This window comes from Rhinatrema bivittatum, chromosome 4 (assembly GCF_901001135.1).
Source record: "Rhinatrema bivittatum chromosome 4, aRhiBiv1.1, whole genome shotgun sequence".
In the NCBI taxonomy this organism is placed as follows: domain Eukaryota; kingdom Metazoa; phylum Chordata; class Amphibia; order Gymnophiona; family Rhinatrematidae; genus Rhinatrema; species Rhinatrema bivittatum.
This window is the reverse complement of record NC_042618.1, coordinates 357,746,074-357,764,187: the sequence shown is the minus strand read 5'-3', so window position 1 is coordinate 357,764,187 and position 18,114 is coordinate 357,746,074. Positions and strand designations below refer to the sequence as shown.

Here is an 18,114-nt window from a genome sequence, read left to right as displayed (position 1 = left end):
GTGTGAGGAATGGGCATTCTAGGGTGGGGCCAAGACTTAATGCATATAACCCACCCCACCCCCCGAATTTTGCAAGGCTGAATATGGCAACGCATGCCATGTTATCTATGTAACTTTACTACAGATCCTGATGAAGCGCAAGTCTAGAGATTTTGTGCCAGAGGATCCTGAACGCCAGAGAGAGAGAGAGAGACATTCTGACATTCTCTATATTCTCTATATTTCCCAACTCAGGGTGGGTTTTGGAGGGTGTGATGTTACATGGTCTGCCCGCCCCCCCCCCCCCCCCCAAAAAACCCAACCTGAGTTGAAAGTGCCCCTCTTAACAGTGCGCTCTCTCTCTAGAAATCTGTTTCCAGCTGGGCAAGTGCCCATGCTTTCATGCATCTACACTTACTTGCTAACTATACAGTATTGTGTTATTGCAGCTATCATTATCATTATCATTAAAATCATCCATTGTACCTGAAGACTGGAGGATAGCAAATGTAACCCCAATATTTAAAAAGGGCTCCAGGGGCGATCCGGGAAACTACAGACCGGTTAGCCTGACTTCAGTGCCAGGAAAAATAGTGGAAAGTGTTCTAAACATCAAAATCACAGAACATATAGAAAGACATGGTTTAATGGAACAAAGTCAGCATGGCTTTACCCAGGGCAAGTCTTGCCTCACAAATCTGCTTCACTTTTTTGAAGGAGTTAATAAACATGTGGATAAAGGTGAACCGGTAGATATAGTATACTTGGATTTTCAGAAGGCGTTTGACAAAGTTCCTCATGAGAGGCTTCTAGGAAAAGTAAAAAGTCATGGGATAGGTGGCGATGTCCTTTCGTGGATTGCAAACTGGCTAAAAGACAGGAAACAGAGAGTAGGATTAAATGGGCAATTTTCTCAGTGGAAGGGAGTGGACAGTGGAGTGCCTCAGGGATCTGTATTGGGACCCTTACTGTTCAATATATTTATAAATGATCTGGAAAGAAATACGACGAGTGAGATAATCAAATTTGCAGATGACACAAAATTGTGCAGAGTAGTTAAATCACAAGCAGATTGTGATAAATTGCAGGAAGACCTTGTGAGACTGGAAAATTGGGCATCCAAATGGCAGATGAAATTTATTGTGGATAAGTGCAAGGTGATGCATATAGGGAAAAATAACCCATGCTATAATTACACGATGTTGGGTTCCATATTAGGTGCTACAACCCAAGAAAGAGATCTAGGTGTCATAGTGGATAACACATTGAAATCGTCGGTTCAGTGTGCTGCGGCAGTCAAAAAAGCAAACAGAATGTTGGGAATTATTAGAAAAGGAATGATGAATAAAATGGAAAATGTCATAATGCCTCTGTATCGCTCCATGGTGAGACCGCACCTTGAATACTGTGTACAATTCTGGTCGCCGCATCTCAAAAAAGATATAATTGCGATGGAGAAGGTACAGAGAAGGGCTACCAAAATGATAAGGGGAATGGAACAACTCCCCTATGAGGAAAGACTAAAGAGGTTAGGACTTTTCAGCTTGGAGAAGAGACGACTGAGGGGGGATATGATAGAGGTGTTTAAAATCATGAGAGGTCTAGAACGGGTAGATGTGAATCGGTTATTTACTCTTTCGGATAGTAGAAGGACTAGGGGACACTCCATGAAGTTAGCATGGGGCACATTTAAAACTAATCGGAGAAAGTTCTTTTTTACTCAACGCACAATTAAACTCTGGAATTTGTTGCCAGAGAATGTGGTTCGTGCAGTTAGTATAGCTGTGTTTAAAAAAGGATTGGATAAGTTCTTGGAGGAGAAGTCCATTACCTGCTATTAAGTTCACTTAGAGAATAGCCACTGCCATTAGCAATGGTTACATGGAATAGACTTAGTTTTTGGGTACTTGCCAGGTTCTTATGGCCTGGATTGGCCACTGTTGGAAACAGGATGCTGGGCTTGATGGACCCTTGGTCTGACCCAGTATGGCATTTTCTTATGTTCTTATGTTCTTATTGCCTAACAATCAGTGCTGGAAGTCTTTGCACTAAACCCAGTAAAATATCGACTCACTGATCAGCACTGCATCAATTACTCACTCACTGATCAGCAACTGCATCAATTACTGTAATGTTCTATTCCATGGCATCACACAATACAATCTTAAATGTCTCCAACTTTTGAAAAGTACAAAAGCTAGATTTTTGATAAGGGCCAAATCTATCGACCATGTTCCATCAATTTTGCGTCAGCTACACTGGTTCCCAGTTGAGAGCAGGGTAAAGTTTAAAATGCTTTGCTTTGTCTTCAGATGTGTGAATCAGCTGGCCCCTGAATATCTTTCTCAACTTCTGCTCTCCTACACCCTCATGAGGGAACATCAGTCCTACCAATAGGCACTTCTCTTCTCCCCACCACTGGCTTCAGCTAGACTAACATGCATGCTTCTCTGCCCCTAAAATATGGAATGATCTACTGCTAATGCTGTGCCTGGAAATTTGTTACCTCACCTTCTAGAAAAAAAATCAGACCTTGGCTGTTTAGCTAGGTCTTCACATCAGAGACTCATCCAATAATACCTGCCTACACTGGAAGTCTTTCTAAATGCGAAAACCACGTGGTTTGCCTACTTCTGGGCTACCTCTATCCAACTGGTTCTTCATATCTCTCACATTGCTGATGTTTAACTTACTACTAACTATATATATGCAATTTATACCCAACACACCCACTTCTGATATATTTACTTGCAGTCTATCTTGTATCTGTATATCATATCCATTACTTATTATCCAGTGCCTAGTTACCTCATGTAATCCACCTTGGACTTATCTTTAGGAAAAGGTGGCATATCAAATATTATAAATAACTTAACTCTTTCTCTTGTACTACAGTATGTGTTCAACCGTTATCACATGTCCAATGGCAGAAAAAACAAGGAACTCCTTCTGCAAGTTCCTTTCATAAGTGTGGTGGCTTCAGCAACTTTCAATAGAAAATTAGCAACAGTGGTAAATAGAAACATAAAAGACGTTAGTAGTACTATACTGGTACTAATTGATCTAACAGCAGCTTTCAACACAGTTGACCATACCCTACTGTGCCATCAATGGAGAAAAATCTGAATAGATGGAAATGTTAACAAATGGTTCTCCTCCTTTCTAGAAGATAGAACATTCCAAGTCAAAATGGGAAATCACATTTCTGACACCTTCATGTGTCCCCCAGAGTTCAGCACTCTCAGCCACACTATTCAACGTTTATTTGCTACCCTTCTGTACACTGCTAGCAAATCTTGGACTCAAGTTCTTCCTCTAGGCAGATGACATACAATTCTATACCCCTTTTGACAAAACACTGGAAAAAACTGCAGCAACCCTATCAACCATCATGAACACAATACATCAAAACTTTCTCAACTGAAACTAATGCTTAACCCAAAAAACCCCCCCAACATTGTGTGGCTACGAAGAGATACGATAATCAAACCACCAACAATAGACCTGCCAGGGCAGGTGAGCGTAGGAGAACCGTCCACTTCCTGGTACCTGTCATTTCAAATGACATTTGAAATGACAGATACCAGCGTGTCCGTGAAGCGTTAGGCGCGCGCACCCAGGTTACTGTTTAGGCGCTGTATAGCGCTCTATACAGTAAAATGGGTTGCGCGGGCCTAACGCTTCACGGATGCTTCTTAGACGCAGCTTGCATTTGCAAGCTATTTACATACAAGATCGAGCAGTAGGTGAGCTGGACTGTGCGTGCGGCAACCGCAGGTGCGCCGGGCACTAACGCAGCTCTTCCTACCACTCGTTACTGGCTTGACCTGTCTGTTTCTTTAAGGAGACTTATATAAAAACAGAGGCGGTTTGAAGGGAGTGGCAAAGGAAGAATAAAACTGTGATTTACTTACTTTATGTGGAGGAGATCTTGGGAGTTAAGTATCAATAATTAATTACATCACCCCTTAGGCACGCCGGCTTGGGTGGTGCTCTGGGCGGTGCGCCGGCAGCTGCTGCGTGCCGCAAAGCTCCGGGTTTTTATGAGGGCCCTCCTTGATGGCATCAGTCCTGGAAGTGATTGTAGTGGTGCCGTCGGAGCAAATCCCTTACCCCCGGATTTCGCTATAGGCAGGCAAGATAGGAAAAAACAGTTCCAGGTAAATGCAATACTCCCTTCTCCTCTACCTCGAGTATTGCCGCAAAGCTCTGGGTTTTTATGAGGGCCCTTGATGATGTCAATCCCAGAAGTCGATTGTAGTGGTGCCGTCGGGGCAAATCCCTTACTCCCGAATTTTGCTATAGGCAGGCAAGATAGGAAAAAACAGTTCCAGGTAAATGCAATACTCCCTTCTCCTCCACCTCTGCTCTTTAAAAATGTTTGACTTAACATAAAACACTAATAAGCAGATAAATTCACTGTCAGGACCAGTAGCTGCGTGTATCTTATAAAATCCGGGGTTGGCGCGCGCAAGGGGGTGCACATTTGTGCAACCTGCGCATGCCGAGCCCGGCACGCGCTGCCTGTTCCCTCCGAGGCCACTCTGAAATCGGAGCGGCCTCAGAGGGAACTTTCTTTCCACCCCCCCCCCGGCCCTATCTAAACCCTCCCCCCTACCTTTGTTGGCAGATTTACACCTGCTGAAAGCAGGTGTAAATCTGCGCGCGCCATCACCCGACCCGGGGGCTGGTCCGGAGGCCTCGACCACGCCCCCAGGCCGGCGCCACGCCCCCGGTCCCGCCCCGAACTGCTCCCTGATCCCAGACACACCCCTCCCCGCCCCTTTTACGAAGCCCCGGGACTTACACGCGTCCCGGGGCTGTGTGCGCGCCGGTGGCCTATGCAAAATAGGCGCGCCGGCACGCGAGTGCCCTGCGCGCGTAAATCCGGCCAGATTTACGCGCGCAGGGCTTTTAAAATCTGGCCCATAATGAGCAATTAGTATAGTATAAAGCTATATAAAATATAATGTAAGAAGAATTAGAACTTGTACACAATATTATATTGACATATGAAACAAATGAATGAATATGACCTTGAATCCATTTACTGATGTATTGTTGGCCCATTGTATGAATGCTAACCCAGATTGTGAAAACTGAACAAGGATATGATTATTGGTGTGTAAACCATTATGATCTTCTTTTGGAACGACGGCATATAAAACACCTAAATGAATAAAATAAATAGTAAAGGACACCCGTTGATTCACCCATTCTGGCCATTTGTACCTCCCTACAGTGCTGACAAGTTTTACTTGATCATTGTTGGTCTTTTTCATTTTCTCTGCCACTAAAGTCCCTTGTGAGGTCCATATTCAAAAGACTTTGTCGAGGTAACTTTTTGTTACCTAGATAAAAGCCAAAATGTGAATACTTATCCACACTATATAAAAGAGCTATTTTCTAAGCAATTTACATGGGTGAAAAGCATTTTCTCCATGTTAATTGGCTGTCTGAAAAGTACTCTCCTTCAGTGCGGCTAATGTACAACTTTTAACTGCTTTGAGAAGAGGCATTCCCATGGGCATGTTTAGGTCAAGGGAGGAAAACAGAACACACAGATTTGCATTTTCAGTTGTATGTGTGATGTGTTCCATGAAAAAAGTACCCACATAAAAAGCAAGTACAAATTTCCCCATGTACATCTCTTTAATACAAAGTCTGCAGATAAAATGTACCTATGGACTTTGTTTTAGTGCAGGCTGATTGAAATTTTCCCACATAATTGTGGCAGTAGTTGGTTATCAAACTTGTAGCTAAAGCAGATTTTTGTCTTTGATTTCTAGTGAGTAAGATGCTGCTTTGATATTTGCATAAAACTCCTTAGGGGAACCAGGAGACAAACATGACATTGTATAATGCTGCTTCATAACACTGCAGGTTTTGTCTGGACACCAATCCAGATGCCCAAAAGGCTTTGTATCAATGATGGACATCTGATATACAACCTACCCTTTTATAAGACTAAATGCACCCCAGATTGGTTCATGACACTACTATATTCGTGATGTATTGTGGCTCAAGGTGCCATTAACCATTCATCAGAGAAAATCAGGGCTAATGAAACTGTTCTTGCTGGCTTTTTTTCTGTATCATTTTCCTCTTCTGTGAAATTCCGTCAAGCCATGGGCAATGTTATGACATACTAAACAGGAAAGACCTCAGAGTAATCATCTCAGATGACCTGAAGGTTGCCAGTCAGTGTAATAAAGCAGCTGGAATAGCTCAGGTATATAACAAGCGAAGTCATTAGCAGGAAAAGAGAGGTAATATTGTCTTTGTATAGCCTGCTAGTGTCACTTTAAGTACTGTATAGTTCTGGAGGCGGTATCTTTGTAAGGTCATTGAAAGGATAGAAGCAGTTCAGAGAAGGGCTACCAACTTGATACAGAACTTGCAGCACAAATCCTAAACAGAAACATAAGGAATTCAAATTGTGCTTGCTGGAGGAATGAAGGGAAAGCGGGATATGATAGCAACATTCAAATATTTAGCAAGGTTCAGTATAGTGTAAGAAGGCATTTTCCATTAAAAACTGAATTCAAGGACAAGTGGTCATGATATGAAGTTGGCAGGAGGAAGGCTTAGAGAAATGAGGTGGTAGAGACCAAAAATGTGGCAGAATCTAAGCTTGTTTGAGACAGATGTAGAGGGATGTGATAAGAACAGAGGTGGGGAGATGTTGTGTAAGAGAAATTGGAGGCCTGGGTGTTGGTTTAGATATGGAAACTTTTATATTCATTTAGTCTGAATGGTAAAGGATCAAAAAGGGGAAAAAGCAAGAGGAACCCAAGATGGCCAACCCTGAGCAGACATGTCCACAGCAGTTCCCATGATTTTACCCATTTATCTTTATCTTCTGTCTCAATTTTCTTTTTAAATGAGGAAAAGAAAAGGAACTGTTAGGAAGGGGAAGCCATTTATAACGTTGGCTACTCTTTGGCATCCACCATGCTGGAACATGCACTCACCCAAGTAGCAGCAGAGAAGTCTGACTTGGCTGGAAGTGGGGAGGCCAGTCCATCGGCAGCTGAAGTTTCATTCAGCCCCAACTGCCGATCCCCATCGTGGCCTCCCAGCAGCGCTGCCTTCTTCATGGATGACTAATCGAAGTGGGTCAAAAGTTCCAAGATTCTCGCAGCATCATCAGGCAGTGCCTTTCCCTCTCGGTCGACGAAGGAGTCGCAGCTGAGTTTGTTGGGAGTGGATCTGGAACTGCTAGATAATGCAGAGGCATTGGCTGCATACTCTGCTATGCTGACTGGGACATCTGATGTAAGTTCAAATATATTTTCACCTCAGTCTTTGGCTCTTATTTCTTATCTTCGGTCTAAGATTTTTTTTTAAAAACCTGCAGTGATAACTTTGAAAGCTTGTGGACAGTTATGATGGCCATTGAAAAATCGGTGTCATTCTTTGTTCTAACTACAGATTTGCATTCAAAATTTCAATTCTAACTTGTGAGAAGATATCTGAGGTAGAGACTTCCTCAATGCAAGTTCAAGAGGTACAGATTAATATGATCAAAGATTTCTCTTTATCTTCTCGAAGCATTGAAAATATTGAGAATTCTCTTAAATCCTTGAATTTGAGAGTCCTTAATTTTCCTCAAATCTCTTTGATTTCTCCATCTGAGCTCTTTACCTGCTATTTAACGGAAGTTTTGTTAATCCTAAAAACTGCTATATCTCCTATTGAGAAGATTTACTATTTGCCTATGAAAGCTACTGGTGTTGCTTTGATGGAGGTTCCCACTGATTTATCAAATTTCCTGGAGAATTCTGGTGAGGAAAATGTGGCTGGGTGAGCTACTCTGCCTGTGACTTTTGTCTTCAAGCAGAATCACAACAATATTTTCCATCTATATTTTGCCTTAAAGATGTTTTATTCAAAAAACAGAAAAATTGGATTTTTCCTGATTTAGCTAGAGTCACACAAGAGACACAAAATCTGAAGTATTGTCTCTAGGTGCTACTTGCATCATTCGTCATCCTGGTAAATGTGTCATAACCTTAGATGCTTCCAAGTTTCTTTTTTATTCTGACACAATGGAGAGAATTTATAATTGCCAAATATAGCATGTATTGTAGCTTGCCCCTGTTATATGGGTATTTGTGATTAATGGGTAGTGTTCAGCTCGGAAGTTTTCATCTTTTTTTTTCTGAATTTTATTACTTATTTTGTTAGCCTTGCCCCACGGCTCTTACTGTTCCCCCTCTTATTTGGGCATCTAATTTTGGCTTATGTGGAAAAGATGAACTAGTAGATATAGTGTATATGGATTTTCAGAAGGCGTTTGACAAAGTTCCTCATGAGAGGCTTCTAAGAAAACTAAAAAGTCATGGGATAGGATGCGATGTCTTATCATGGATTACAAACTGTTAAAAGACAGGAAATAGAGTATGATTAAATAGTCAGTTTTCTCAATGGAAAAGGGTAAATAGTGGAATGCCTCAGGGATCTGTACTCGGACCAGTGCTTTTCAATATTTATTTATTTATTTGGCATTTTTTTTTTTTATATACCGATAACCGTTTGCACATCGTATCGGTTTACAATTAACTTAGAACTAATAGGCAAAGGCCTTTACATGGAACGATAACTGAGTTAAAACAAGGGAAACAAGAAACAATAATCAAATGATCCAGTGAGGAAAACTATAAATATATATATAAATATATTTATACATGATCTAGAAAGGAATACAATGAGTGAGGTAATCAAATTTGCAGATGATACAAAATTATTCAGAGTATTAAATCACAAGCGGATTGTGATAAATTGCAGGAGGATCTTGTGAGACTGGAAGATTAGACATCCAAATGGCAGATGAAATTTAATGTGGACAAGTGCAAGGTGATGCATTTAGCGAAAAATAACCCATGCTGTAGTTACACAATGTTAGGTTCCACATTAAGAGCTACCACCCAGGAAAAAGATCTAGGCGTCATAGTGGTTAATATATTGACATCATCGGCTCAGTGTGCTGCAGCAGTCAAAAAAGCAAACAGGGTCACATGATGCACTTCTAAGTGAAAGGATGGGCCCTGCTCGCGCTCCTAGGCCTCTGATCTAAATCTTCCGTCATCCTTGGATCTAACAATAAACTTTTCTCACTTCTGCCATGTCTAAAGAACTTGTTCCAAAATCCCTGCTGGCCATGTGTGCTGATCAGTTAAGTCGCTCTGATCTGGTAAAAAGACTCAGGCTGGTAGGGGGGGCGAGGTGGAGGAACGGGCCACGGAAAAGGAAGAGTGGCCCATGCTTGCAACTCCGCTGGATGTTAACTCATAGCTAAAGCAGCTTTTTGAAGCTTTTTCTACCAAGTTCACCTACACGATCAGCAGTGAACTTGCTGTAGTCATTGAAAAGATATCCGACCTTGTTGCTTCGGTGCAAGACAACGCAGCCAAAATAGTCAATAGAATTAAAACTGGGGGAGCTAGAAATGGTTGCTGTGGAGAATAGCACTCCAACACTCAATCTCCCTCGACTTCAAGAAATGTCACACCTGTGACAGGTAAAATAGGTTTAAAGATTTTTTTCGGAAAACAGCGACATCTGCTGGACATAAGCGCCATCTGTTACACCTTACACTAACACACGCTACACTAATCATTTCGCCAGTCCAGGTCCACGTTTCACTTCCATTTTAACACATTCGCGCACTTTTTTCGCCGGAAGATAACTATTTCCTTTACAGATAAAATACACCCACCACCCTCCTCACACCCCCCACACACATGCCAAATTTATTTACTTCCCAGGCCCTCACAACACACACAAAACATGACAGAAGTCCGGGAGGCTCCAGCGGGGGGCCAGGACCGGTCCAGGACACATCTCCTACACTACAGCCGTCGGCTGCCAGCAATCAACACGGCGCCAACGGCCCTTTCCCTTACTATGCCACTCGGGGACACCAATGGCGGCAGTAGCCCATGTGACATAGTAAGGACGAGGGCCCCTCGGCGCCATTTTCAGGACTGGCAGCCGGCGGTCCTTTGCCCTTACTATGTCAGAGGACCTACCGCTGCCATTGCTCCACCCCACTGACATAGTAAGGGCAAAGGGCCATCGGAACCCGTTTCAGTGCTCGCAGCCGACGGACCAACGCCAATACATTGCTCCCGGACCGCTCCTGAACCCCCGCTCCACCGACTGACATTTTTATCAGGTCTCGGGGGGTCTGGAGAGTGGGGGGTGTTAATGAATTTATTGCGAACATCTTTGGGAGGGGTCACAAGGGGGTGCAGGTTTCATTCATTCGGCAACTCTGGGGGGGGCAGGGGGAGGCTACTGTTTTTCGCAGGGCTGGGGGAGGGGGGACAGGAGAGTGTGGGGTGGTTAGCTTAAGAGAACATTTCTCATAGGGTTGTTTTTTGGGGGAAGGGGGAGGTTCACACACAAATACATACACTAAACTTGCACGATCTCGGGAACGCACCAAAATAGCCCTCCCCAGACCACAAAACTCTGGGGAGTGCAAATTTGGTTAGGCACTCCCCTATTTGGCTACATAACGTGCACAGACGCCCAGGGACAGACCACATGTAGCACCAACAATTTTAATTTCCCAGGTCTTGGGGGGGGGGCAGGAGGGGGGTTATTATTTGATTTAAAGGGTTGGGATTGGGGTTTTTTTGGGGGGTGGAGGGGTTCCCACAGAAATAGAAAGACAAAAGTTTTCTGATCTGCAGGGTAGGCAGTAGGCGGGGGGAGGTGACAGTGAGGGGAGGGAGAATGAGGGGGGAGGTGAGTGTCAGGGAAGGGAGAATGAGGGGAGAGGTGAGTGTCAGGGAAGGGAGAATGAGGGGAGAGGTGAGTGTGAGGGGAGAGAGTTGGAGTGGGGACAGGGGAGGGAAGGGGGGGTGAGTGACCAAGGGGGAGGAGGATGAGTGGCTGAGGTAAATGAGCAAGTGGAAGGGGGAGGGAGGGAAAAGAACCTGACTCTGCCACTGCAACGCGTGGCGGGGTACCGCTAGTAAATAATAAATTAAGCACGCCTGGCTGTTTATCTGTGGGGATTACATATTTTCCCTCAGGCACAGCTAAGCCTACACAGCTCCCAGTTCTCTACTGAGTTTTTATTTCAGCAGGAGACCTCACATGCATGTTGCATCTCCTCTAACCTGCCCTCTCTAATAGCTGAGTGATGGAGGAAACAGTCTGCAGAACTGCTCTTTTCCCTTTACACAAGTGAAGCTTCTCAGAGGGTCTTTTAATACTAAATTAGGCTTTTGAGGCTGTAGATTGCTTTAGCCTGTTATAAAAGAAAAAAAAATCTGAGTGGTCCTGCTTGGGCAGGACCTTTTGGATTTCTACTTGAGCCCTTCGTAGCCTTTGTCCATGTCCCTACACAGAAGAACTTTAGATTATCCTTGGCAACGTTTGGGGTGCCAAAATAAGGGTGGCTTAGCTATGGGCGTCTTCACCAACCTCAGCAAAATCGGCCAGAAGAATTGGGATAAAAACAGATGCTTGTATTGAGTGCCTGTTGTAATTGTGGGTGCCCGATGTATTTGAGTGCTAGGGACACACAATTCTCCCCTAGCACAATTATTTTTATGCAGCCCCTCATTTAAATACTGCATCGGGCGCCCAGGGGATGTGGCTGCCTGCACATTAGAAAAACGGGCGCTCAATATGAGCACTCGTTTTCAAAGTACATCTTATTGTATCGGCCCCTCAGTTTGTACCTGAGGCAATGGAGGGTAAAGTGACTTGCCCAAGGTCACAAGGAGCGGCAGAGGGATTTGATCTCTGGATTCCCTGGTTCATAGCCCTAGGTAATCACTCTTCTCCAGGGATTGCTACCTGATATTTTGCACATTCATTATCCTGAATCCATTGCTGACAGCTATCAGATTATCCACTTGTGCTAATCATGATCCCAGCTACCTGCTGGTCAAGGGTTTGTAAAGGTCCCCCTATGCAGAGAGGGACTCTGGTTCCTCCTTTGATCATATGCCTGACTACTCAGGACAAGTCAGAGCAAGAAAGCCATTTGGCTGCAGGCAAGTTTATGCAGGTGTGAAACATTGTGCTGACTGATGATTATCCCAAACAGCAATTAGTCCTTCCCAGTTTCTGGCATATAAGGAATCCCTTTTGTATCCTTAAAGAAAGTGGCCTGATGGCCTTGGACTTCAAGAGATGAAGGCCTTATTCCTGGTGCCCAGAACTCCCATGTCCTCCCTGAGCATGACCTGTTCTGCAAGTCCTAAACTCCAAGGCAAGAGACCTGAATATAGTACTTTGAGTGTAGACTCACATACATCTCATTCAATTTGTACTTTTCGCAGGGTGATATCAAGTAATCCAACGCCACAAGGCTATTTTTCCTCTATCTTGGGAGGTTAGAAGGAGCCTGAGCAGGTGGCTTTTCATAGTTGTCTCTTGCAGGGAATAAATTTGCAGTCTCCTTCATGATTATTTTGCACAGTAGGCATTTGCTTTATACGTTAGGAGGGGAATTATGGTCCAGGGCAGGAGTTCTAGTGGAGAATCAATGGGTCCAAATCTAGGGCGAGGGCCTGAGCCAGCCATCTAATGTTCTAGACATCCTGGCTTCTAGCTTAGGAGAAGGCAGCCCAGGTGGTGGCAGTTAATGTAATGCTATTAGATGATGTGAACAAGCTGATGGAATCTGATAGCCCTCTGATGGGTCAGATTTGGTCTGGGATGGAGTTCCTCTGTAGTACTAGCAGCAGCTTATATGGTTAACACCGCCGTCGTACAGACAAATGTTTGGGGTAACACACTTGAGGACCCTGAAGTGTAAGGACTTGCTGAAACAGCCTCTGCCCTACTATCAGTCAAGTGGGGCACCAACGTGAGAGGATTTCAGGGCAGTTCAGCAAATCTCTAATTTGAGCAAGTTCTTCAGCTGAAAAAGGAAAGCAGGGCCCTGGCGATTTGGATATCCTTGTAGAACCATGACTGGTATCCAGTCTTCTGTTTGTTCCCACCAAGAGCCTGGACATTCCCTAGATCGATTTCTGAATGTGCAAACAGGAGTACTTCTACACTCTTTCCCCCAATTAAAAGATTCTTCTAAGTTGTAGAAGAGAATGAAAGGGATCTTCTAAGGTTTACAGCCTTGGCTGTTGGGAGAACCAGTCTACATAAGGATACTTAGTGATAGGGCTACAGCTTTCAGTGGCATGAAAAAAAGTCCAAGTAACAGATCTGATTTTAGAGTTTGGAGCCTCTGTGAGTTCAGTTTACAGAGGAGACTGTTTCCTTTTAAGGATCCATGCCTTCAATTTTGTTCTTCTACCAGAGGAGACTGGGAAGAAGACATACTTGCAAATTGTGCAGCAGGCAGAGACAGGCTGTAGCTTGCTGCAGGGGACATGGTCATGGAGGCAGTCTGGTTACTCTCTTGAATGGAATAATTTCCTCTAGTCTAGGGAGTCAAGAACGCAAGTATTCCGCTACAGAAGGTGTACTCAGCTTGGAACCTGTGTTTGGTTTTGAAAGTTTCTGGTCTCCCTTCATCTCAAGTCTCATAGGGCAACTCTTTGTCTTGTTTAAATTGGTCTGCTTAGTGTCCTTTCATTTAAAATTGAAAGTGTATCTCTGAAACCAATACTATCCCTCTTCTAAAGTTAGTATTTCACTTCTTTCAGAAACAGGTTTTTCTCACATATGATGGTGAGAAAGTCAAGTGATGTAGGGCATTGAAGTCACCTTGTTGTGGGTCACCATTGAGATGTTTGTAGGTGACCATTTTTTTCTTGGATAGGTCATTGAAGTGTCCTATTAAAGCACAGTGGTTTATAAGGCATTGATTTCAGGAGGAATTGAGGAGATGAGTGTTGAGGCCTTCTCCAACAAGAGTTTGCAGGTCCCAGAGGGTTGTCAAGCCCACTTAATAAGGGTACAGGACTCCTCGCAAGCAGAATCATAAACTGCTTTTCTAGAGGATAATGACAGGGCAGTGCTGTGATCTGTATTGCATCCCTGCTGTAAGAATTTCAGTGTAGGTGTGCAGGCCAGGAAAAGCTATTCCTTGGACTCAAGAGAATTGAGAGTTATTGTGGCTTCCTCCTGCCCTATCTGGGTGGAGCTTTGGTATGTCCTACTTGTCTGGACTGGTCTGGCATAGACAATAAGGAAGATAACATTTAAATTTGCCTGTTAATTTCCTTCTCTTTCGTTCTGCCAGATCAGATCAGAATGTACCCAGGGATGCCACAGCAATCAAAGGCTATCATTCTGACAAGTCCTGAAAACTAGCATCAGGTTTTGGTTGTGGTGGTGATTTGGAAACCAAGACAAATGCTTTCTGTTGTTTTAGTTTTGACATAGGATACTGAAGAGCTAAAGGCAGCACCAGACACATAGAGGAGGAGTGAAGTCAGCTTTGAACTTTTTATCTCTGTCTCCATCTGCTGGCAAGGGGGCATAACCCACTTGTCTGGACTGGTCTGGCAAGACTAAAGGAAAGGAAATTAACAGGTAAGTTTTAAATTTCATGGTTTTATTGTTTAGGAAAGTCATTTTCCAGTATGTCTTTCCAAAAGAATTTAACATTGGAGTATTAAGTTTAAACATTACCCTTGCTTCAAACAATGCAATTTTGTATTTGTTTGCAATAAAGCTTAAAATGTTTTCTGTAGTTCAAAAAAATAAATAAAAATGTACTGCCTTAAGATGTTCAGGACTGCGGATAGACATGTTGTTTAGCTCTGCTAATTAGTTGCATGTGACCTCCCCACATTCCCATGGTCCAGACTGTTCCAGGTACAAGGGACAAGGTCCTTGCCAAGCTGCCAGCAGAAACAGCTTTTTTCTGTGCTTATTCTGCTAAAACAAGCCATGTAAAACAGGCTGCAGTATTGCCTTTAGATTAGAATCTTACTGTTTGGCATGTCACTAAGTTTTAAAGTGGAGGAAGGTAAAATACACAAAGGAAATGTGAAAAGGGTATCTGAGAAATACTGTCTCAGCAGCTCTGCCTTATGGAGAATGCTCTATTATGCAGAAGGCTAATTTTTTTTTTTAAAACATACATTGTAAAATAGCATTACTGAATAAAACAAACTTGGGAAGCTATTGATAATCGCCAAGAAAGCCCAAAGAAGATTCCTTCAGTCCTAAAGCAAAGCTTCATGGAAACAGTGTTCAATGAAATTTGTATAGGGCGCACAGTTTAGTGTAATTGGGATAACCGTGATTGTTGGTTTTAAATGTTCGCATTTGTAGATATTTTGGGGACAAAATATTTAAACGTGTCTCTACCTACCTACAGCTTCACTACCTTTGGCATTGTTGAGGATGGACTTTATTTATCAAAGATGGTTTATGTCAGCATATACACTTTTTTTTTTCCCCTGAAAATTGCATTTGTTTACCAGGTAACTTTCATCTGCTTATTTCTGGGCTTTTCTAATGTCCCCACCCACCTAAGGCTTGGATGCCATGAGCCTTCGTACACAACTGCCAATGTGTTGCAAACAGGCCATTATGCTGGCCCAAAATAAACGTAATTAAAACAAAGATGAAGAGCGGAAGGCTGGGCAACTTGACTGAATAAGTTATGGTTCTGTTCATGAAGGGTTTGGTCCCTTTTTCTCATTTAGAGAAAAGCTTCAGGGCTCAATTCAGGTAGAAAGTAAAGGCCCTGAAGTATGCTGTATGCAAGTAAAAACCATATGGTACAATTCACTTAAACTCCTTACAGTATTTATTTATATTTCACTTTTTCAGCAGTTCAAAGCAGATTTCATTCAGGTACTGTAGGTATTTCCCTGTCCGCAGAGGACTCACAATGTAAGCTTGTACCTGAGGCAGCAGAGGGTAAAGTGACTTGCCCAAAGTCACAAGGAGCAGCAATGGGATTTGAACCATGGCTTGTTTCCCTGATTCATAGCCCACTGCTCTAATCACTAGGCTACTCCTCCACACAATAACTAATGTTGCCCAATGATCATTCACTACAAAAGGGAACCCATTTACCAAAGCAGGATTTCTGCTTGTTTAAATTACCTTGAAGTAGTCCACCTATAATGAGGAATTCTTGGGTTAGTAAGTTTTGTTTCTAGCATGATTGGTTTGTTAATGGTTTTACAGTAATTTAAAATCAACCACAATCCCCTTGTACATTCTTGTAAACCAGGTGCTCTGTTTCAGTAAGTGGGAGGGAGGGGGCTTGCGAATAACATTTTCAATGTACATAATTTTTTTTTTTTTTTTATTTTTAGTCGACAAAACCAGCTTAAAGACCACCATCAGCAACAGCAACAAGTAGTGTCCCTGTGCCAACTACCCGAGGAGGCAGAATGCCTGACAGTCCCAAAATACAAACGAGACCTAGTGCAGAAACTAAAGATACTGAGACAGGAACTGTCACAGCAGCAGCCACAAGCAGGCCACTGTCGCATTGAAGTCTCAAGAGAAGAGATTTTCGAGGTAATGTATTTTTGTTGACATGTGTAATGGCCCAGCGGTAGTACTGGGGAGGGGAAGGATGGAGAGAGTGGGAAGCCACAAGGTGACTTCTCAGATCTCTGGCCAGGAATAGCAGTAATTACAGTTCCTGAAAGGGAGGGTGTTAGAGTCATTACACAATGGTGACACCTACTGGTCAAGCTGAAGGTGCGCAAAAGGCCTCCTGTTCTTTGGTTCCTGGGTGAAGAATTTTTTCTACGATGAATGTATAAAATGGGAAAACCTGGGATAAAAAGAATATTGGTCATAATGTAAATGAATACCTCTTTCATTCAAAAAAAATCTTTAAAATATAAATGTATAAAATTATATATATAATCTTCATTCTACAACATAAAGAGGGAAGTATGGATGAGACCAAAAGAAGAGGGAAGGGTAAGTTGTTTTGAAGAATCTAATTGGCACTGTTGCTTTAATGGTTTGCGACCTACTTTTCAGAAAGCAGCAGTCCCAAATAACTATCAGGCAATAAAACCAGTAAGGTTTCCCTTTTTATTTGAGATCAATTTCACATTAAGGCAGAGTAAGTAAGTGGTTTCAGTTTTAGGAAATGCTTCTTCTGTGAATGCAAGCAGGTCACTAAATCACACACATTGGAGTCATCCGATGGTGCTGACACGGGCCATGTTTCCAGAACTTTCTAGGAAAATCCTTTTGAGCATGCACAGCAGTTCTGCACAGTGGCGTAGCCACGGATGGGCCTGGGTGGGCAGGTGCCCACCCAACTTAGACCCAGGCCCACCCAACTGGCACCGGAACTGCAAGGCTGTCGCGGGATCCCATCCCCGCGACAGCGAACAAGAGAACCCACGCCTCGCGCGCCATAACGGCACACATTGGGCAGCGCTGCTGCGGCCGTATGGCCAACCGGTCTTCCTGTTCAGGGGGGGAGTGGAAGCGCCGCGCGCAGCTTCCGCTTCCTCCCCCCAATGCAGGAAGATCAGCTGCCTCTCCTGCTGCCACCCGTTCTCCTGCTATCTTCGGACCAAACGGCCTGCCGAACTTCCTGTTTGGGGGAGTGGAAGCGCCGCGCACAGCTTCCGCTTTCTCCCCCAAAGCAGGAAGATCAGCTGCCTCTCCTGCTGCCACCGGCCTCCTGCTATCTTCGGGCGTCGGGCCGTACTGCCCGCCGATCTTCCTGCTTGGGGGGGGGGGAGGGAGGAAGCGGACGTTGTGCGCTGCGCTTCCGCTCCCCCCACCCCCCGACAGGAAGTTCGGCGGGCAGTACGGCCCGACGCCCAAAGATAGCAGGAGTCCGGTGGCAGCAGGAGAGGCAGCTGATCTTCCTGCTCTGGGGGAGAAAGCGGAAGCTGTGCACGTGCTTGAATGTGTATGTGTGGATGAGAATGGGAGTGTGTGTGGGTGAAAACTGGAGCCTGGGTGTGTATGTGGGTGAGAATGGAAGCTTGAATATGTGGGTGAATGGGAGCTCGAATGTGTGTATGTGTGGTTGAGAATGGGAGCCTGGGTTTGTGGGTGGGTGAGAATGGGAACTTGAATGTGTGTATATATGGGTGAGAATGAGAGCCTGGGTTTGTGTGTGTGGGTGAGAATGGAAGCTTGAATATGTGGATAAGAATGGGTGCTTGAATGTGTGTATGTGTGGGTGAGAATATTACCTTAAATGTGTATATGTATGGATGAGAATGGGAGCTTGAATATGTGTGGGTGAGA

General features: G+C 43.9%; 1 protein-coding gene across 1 annotated transcript in view; it reads left to right on the top strand.

Annotated features, from left to right (window-relative positions):
* SMURF2 (SMAD specific E3 ubiquitin protein ligase 2) overlaps positions 1-18,114 on the top strand; it is a 316,698-nt gene that overhangs the window by 222,856 nt on the left and 75,728 nt on the right. The window contains exon 11 of the mRNA XM_029600765.1: positions 16,194-16,401. Coding sequence (XP_029456625.1) covers positions 16,194-16,401 — 208 coding nt within the window. The remainder of the gene's footprint in view (positions 1-16,193; positions 16,402-18,114) is intronic.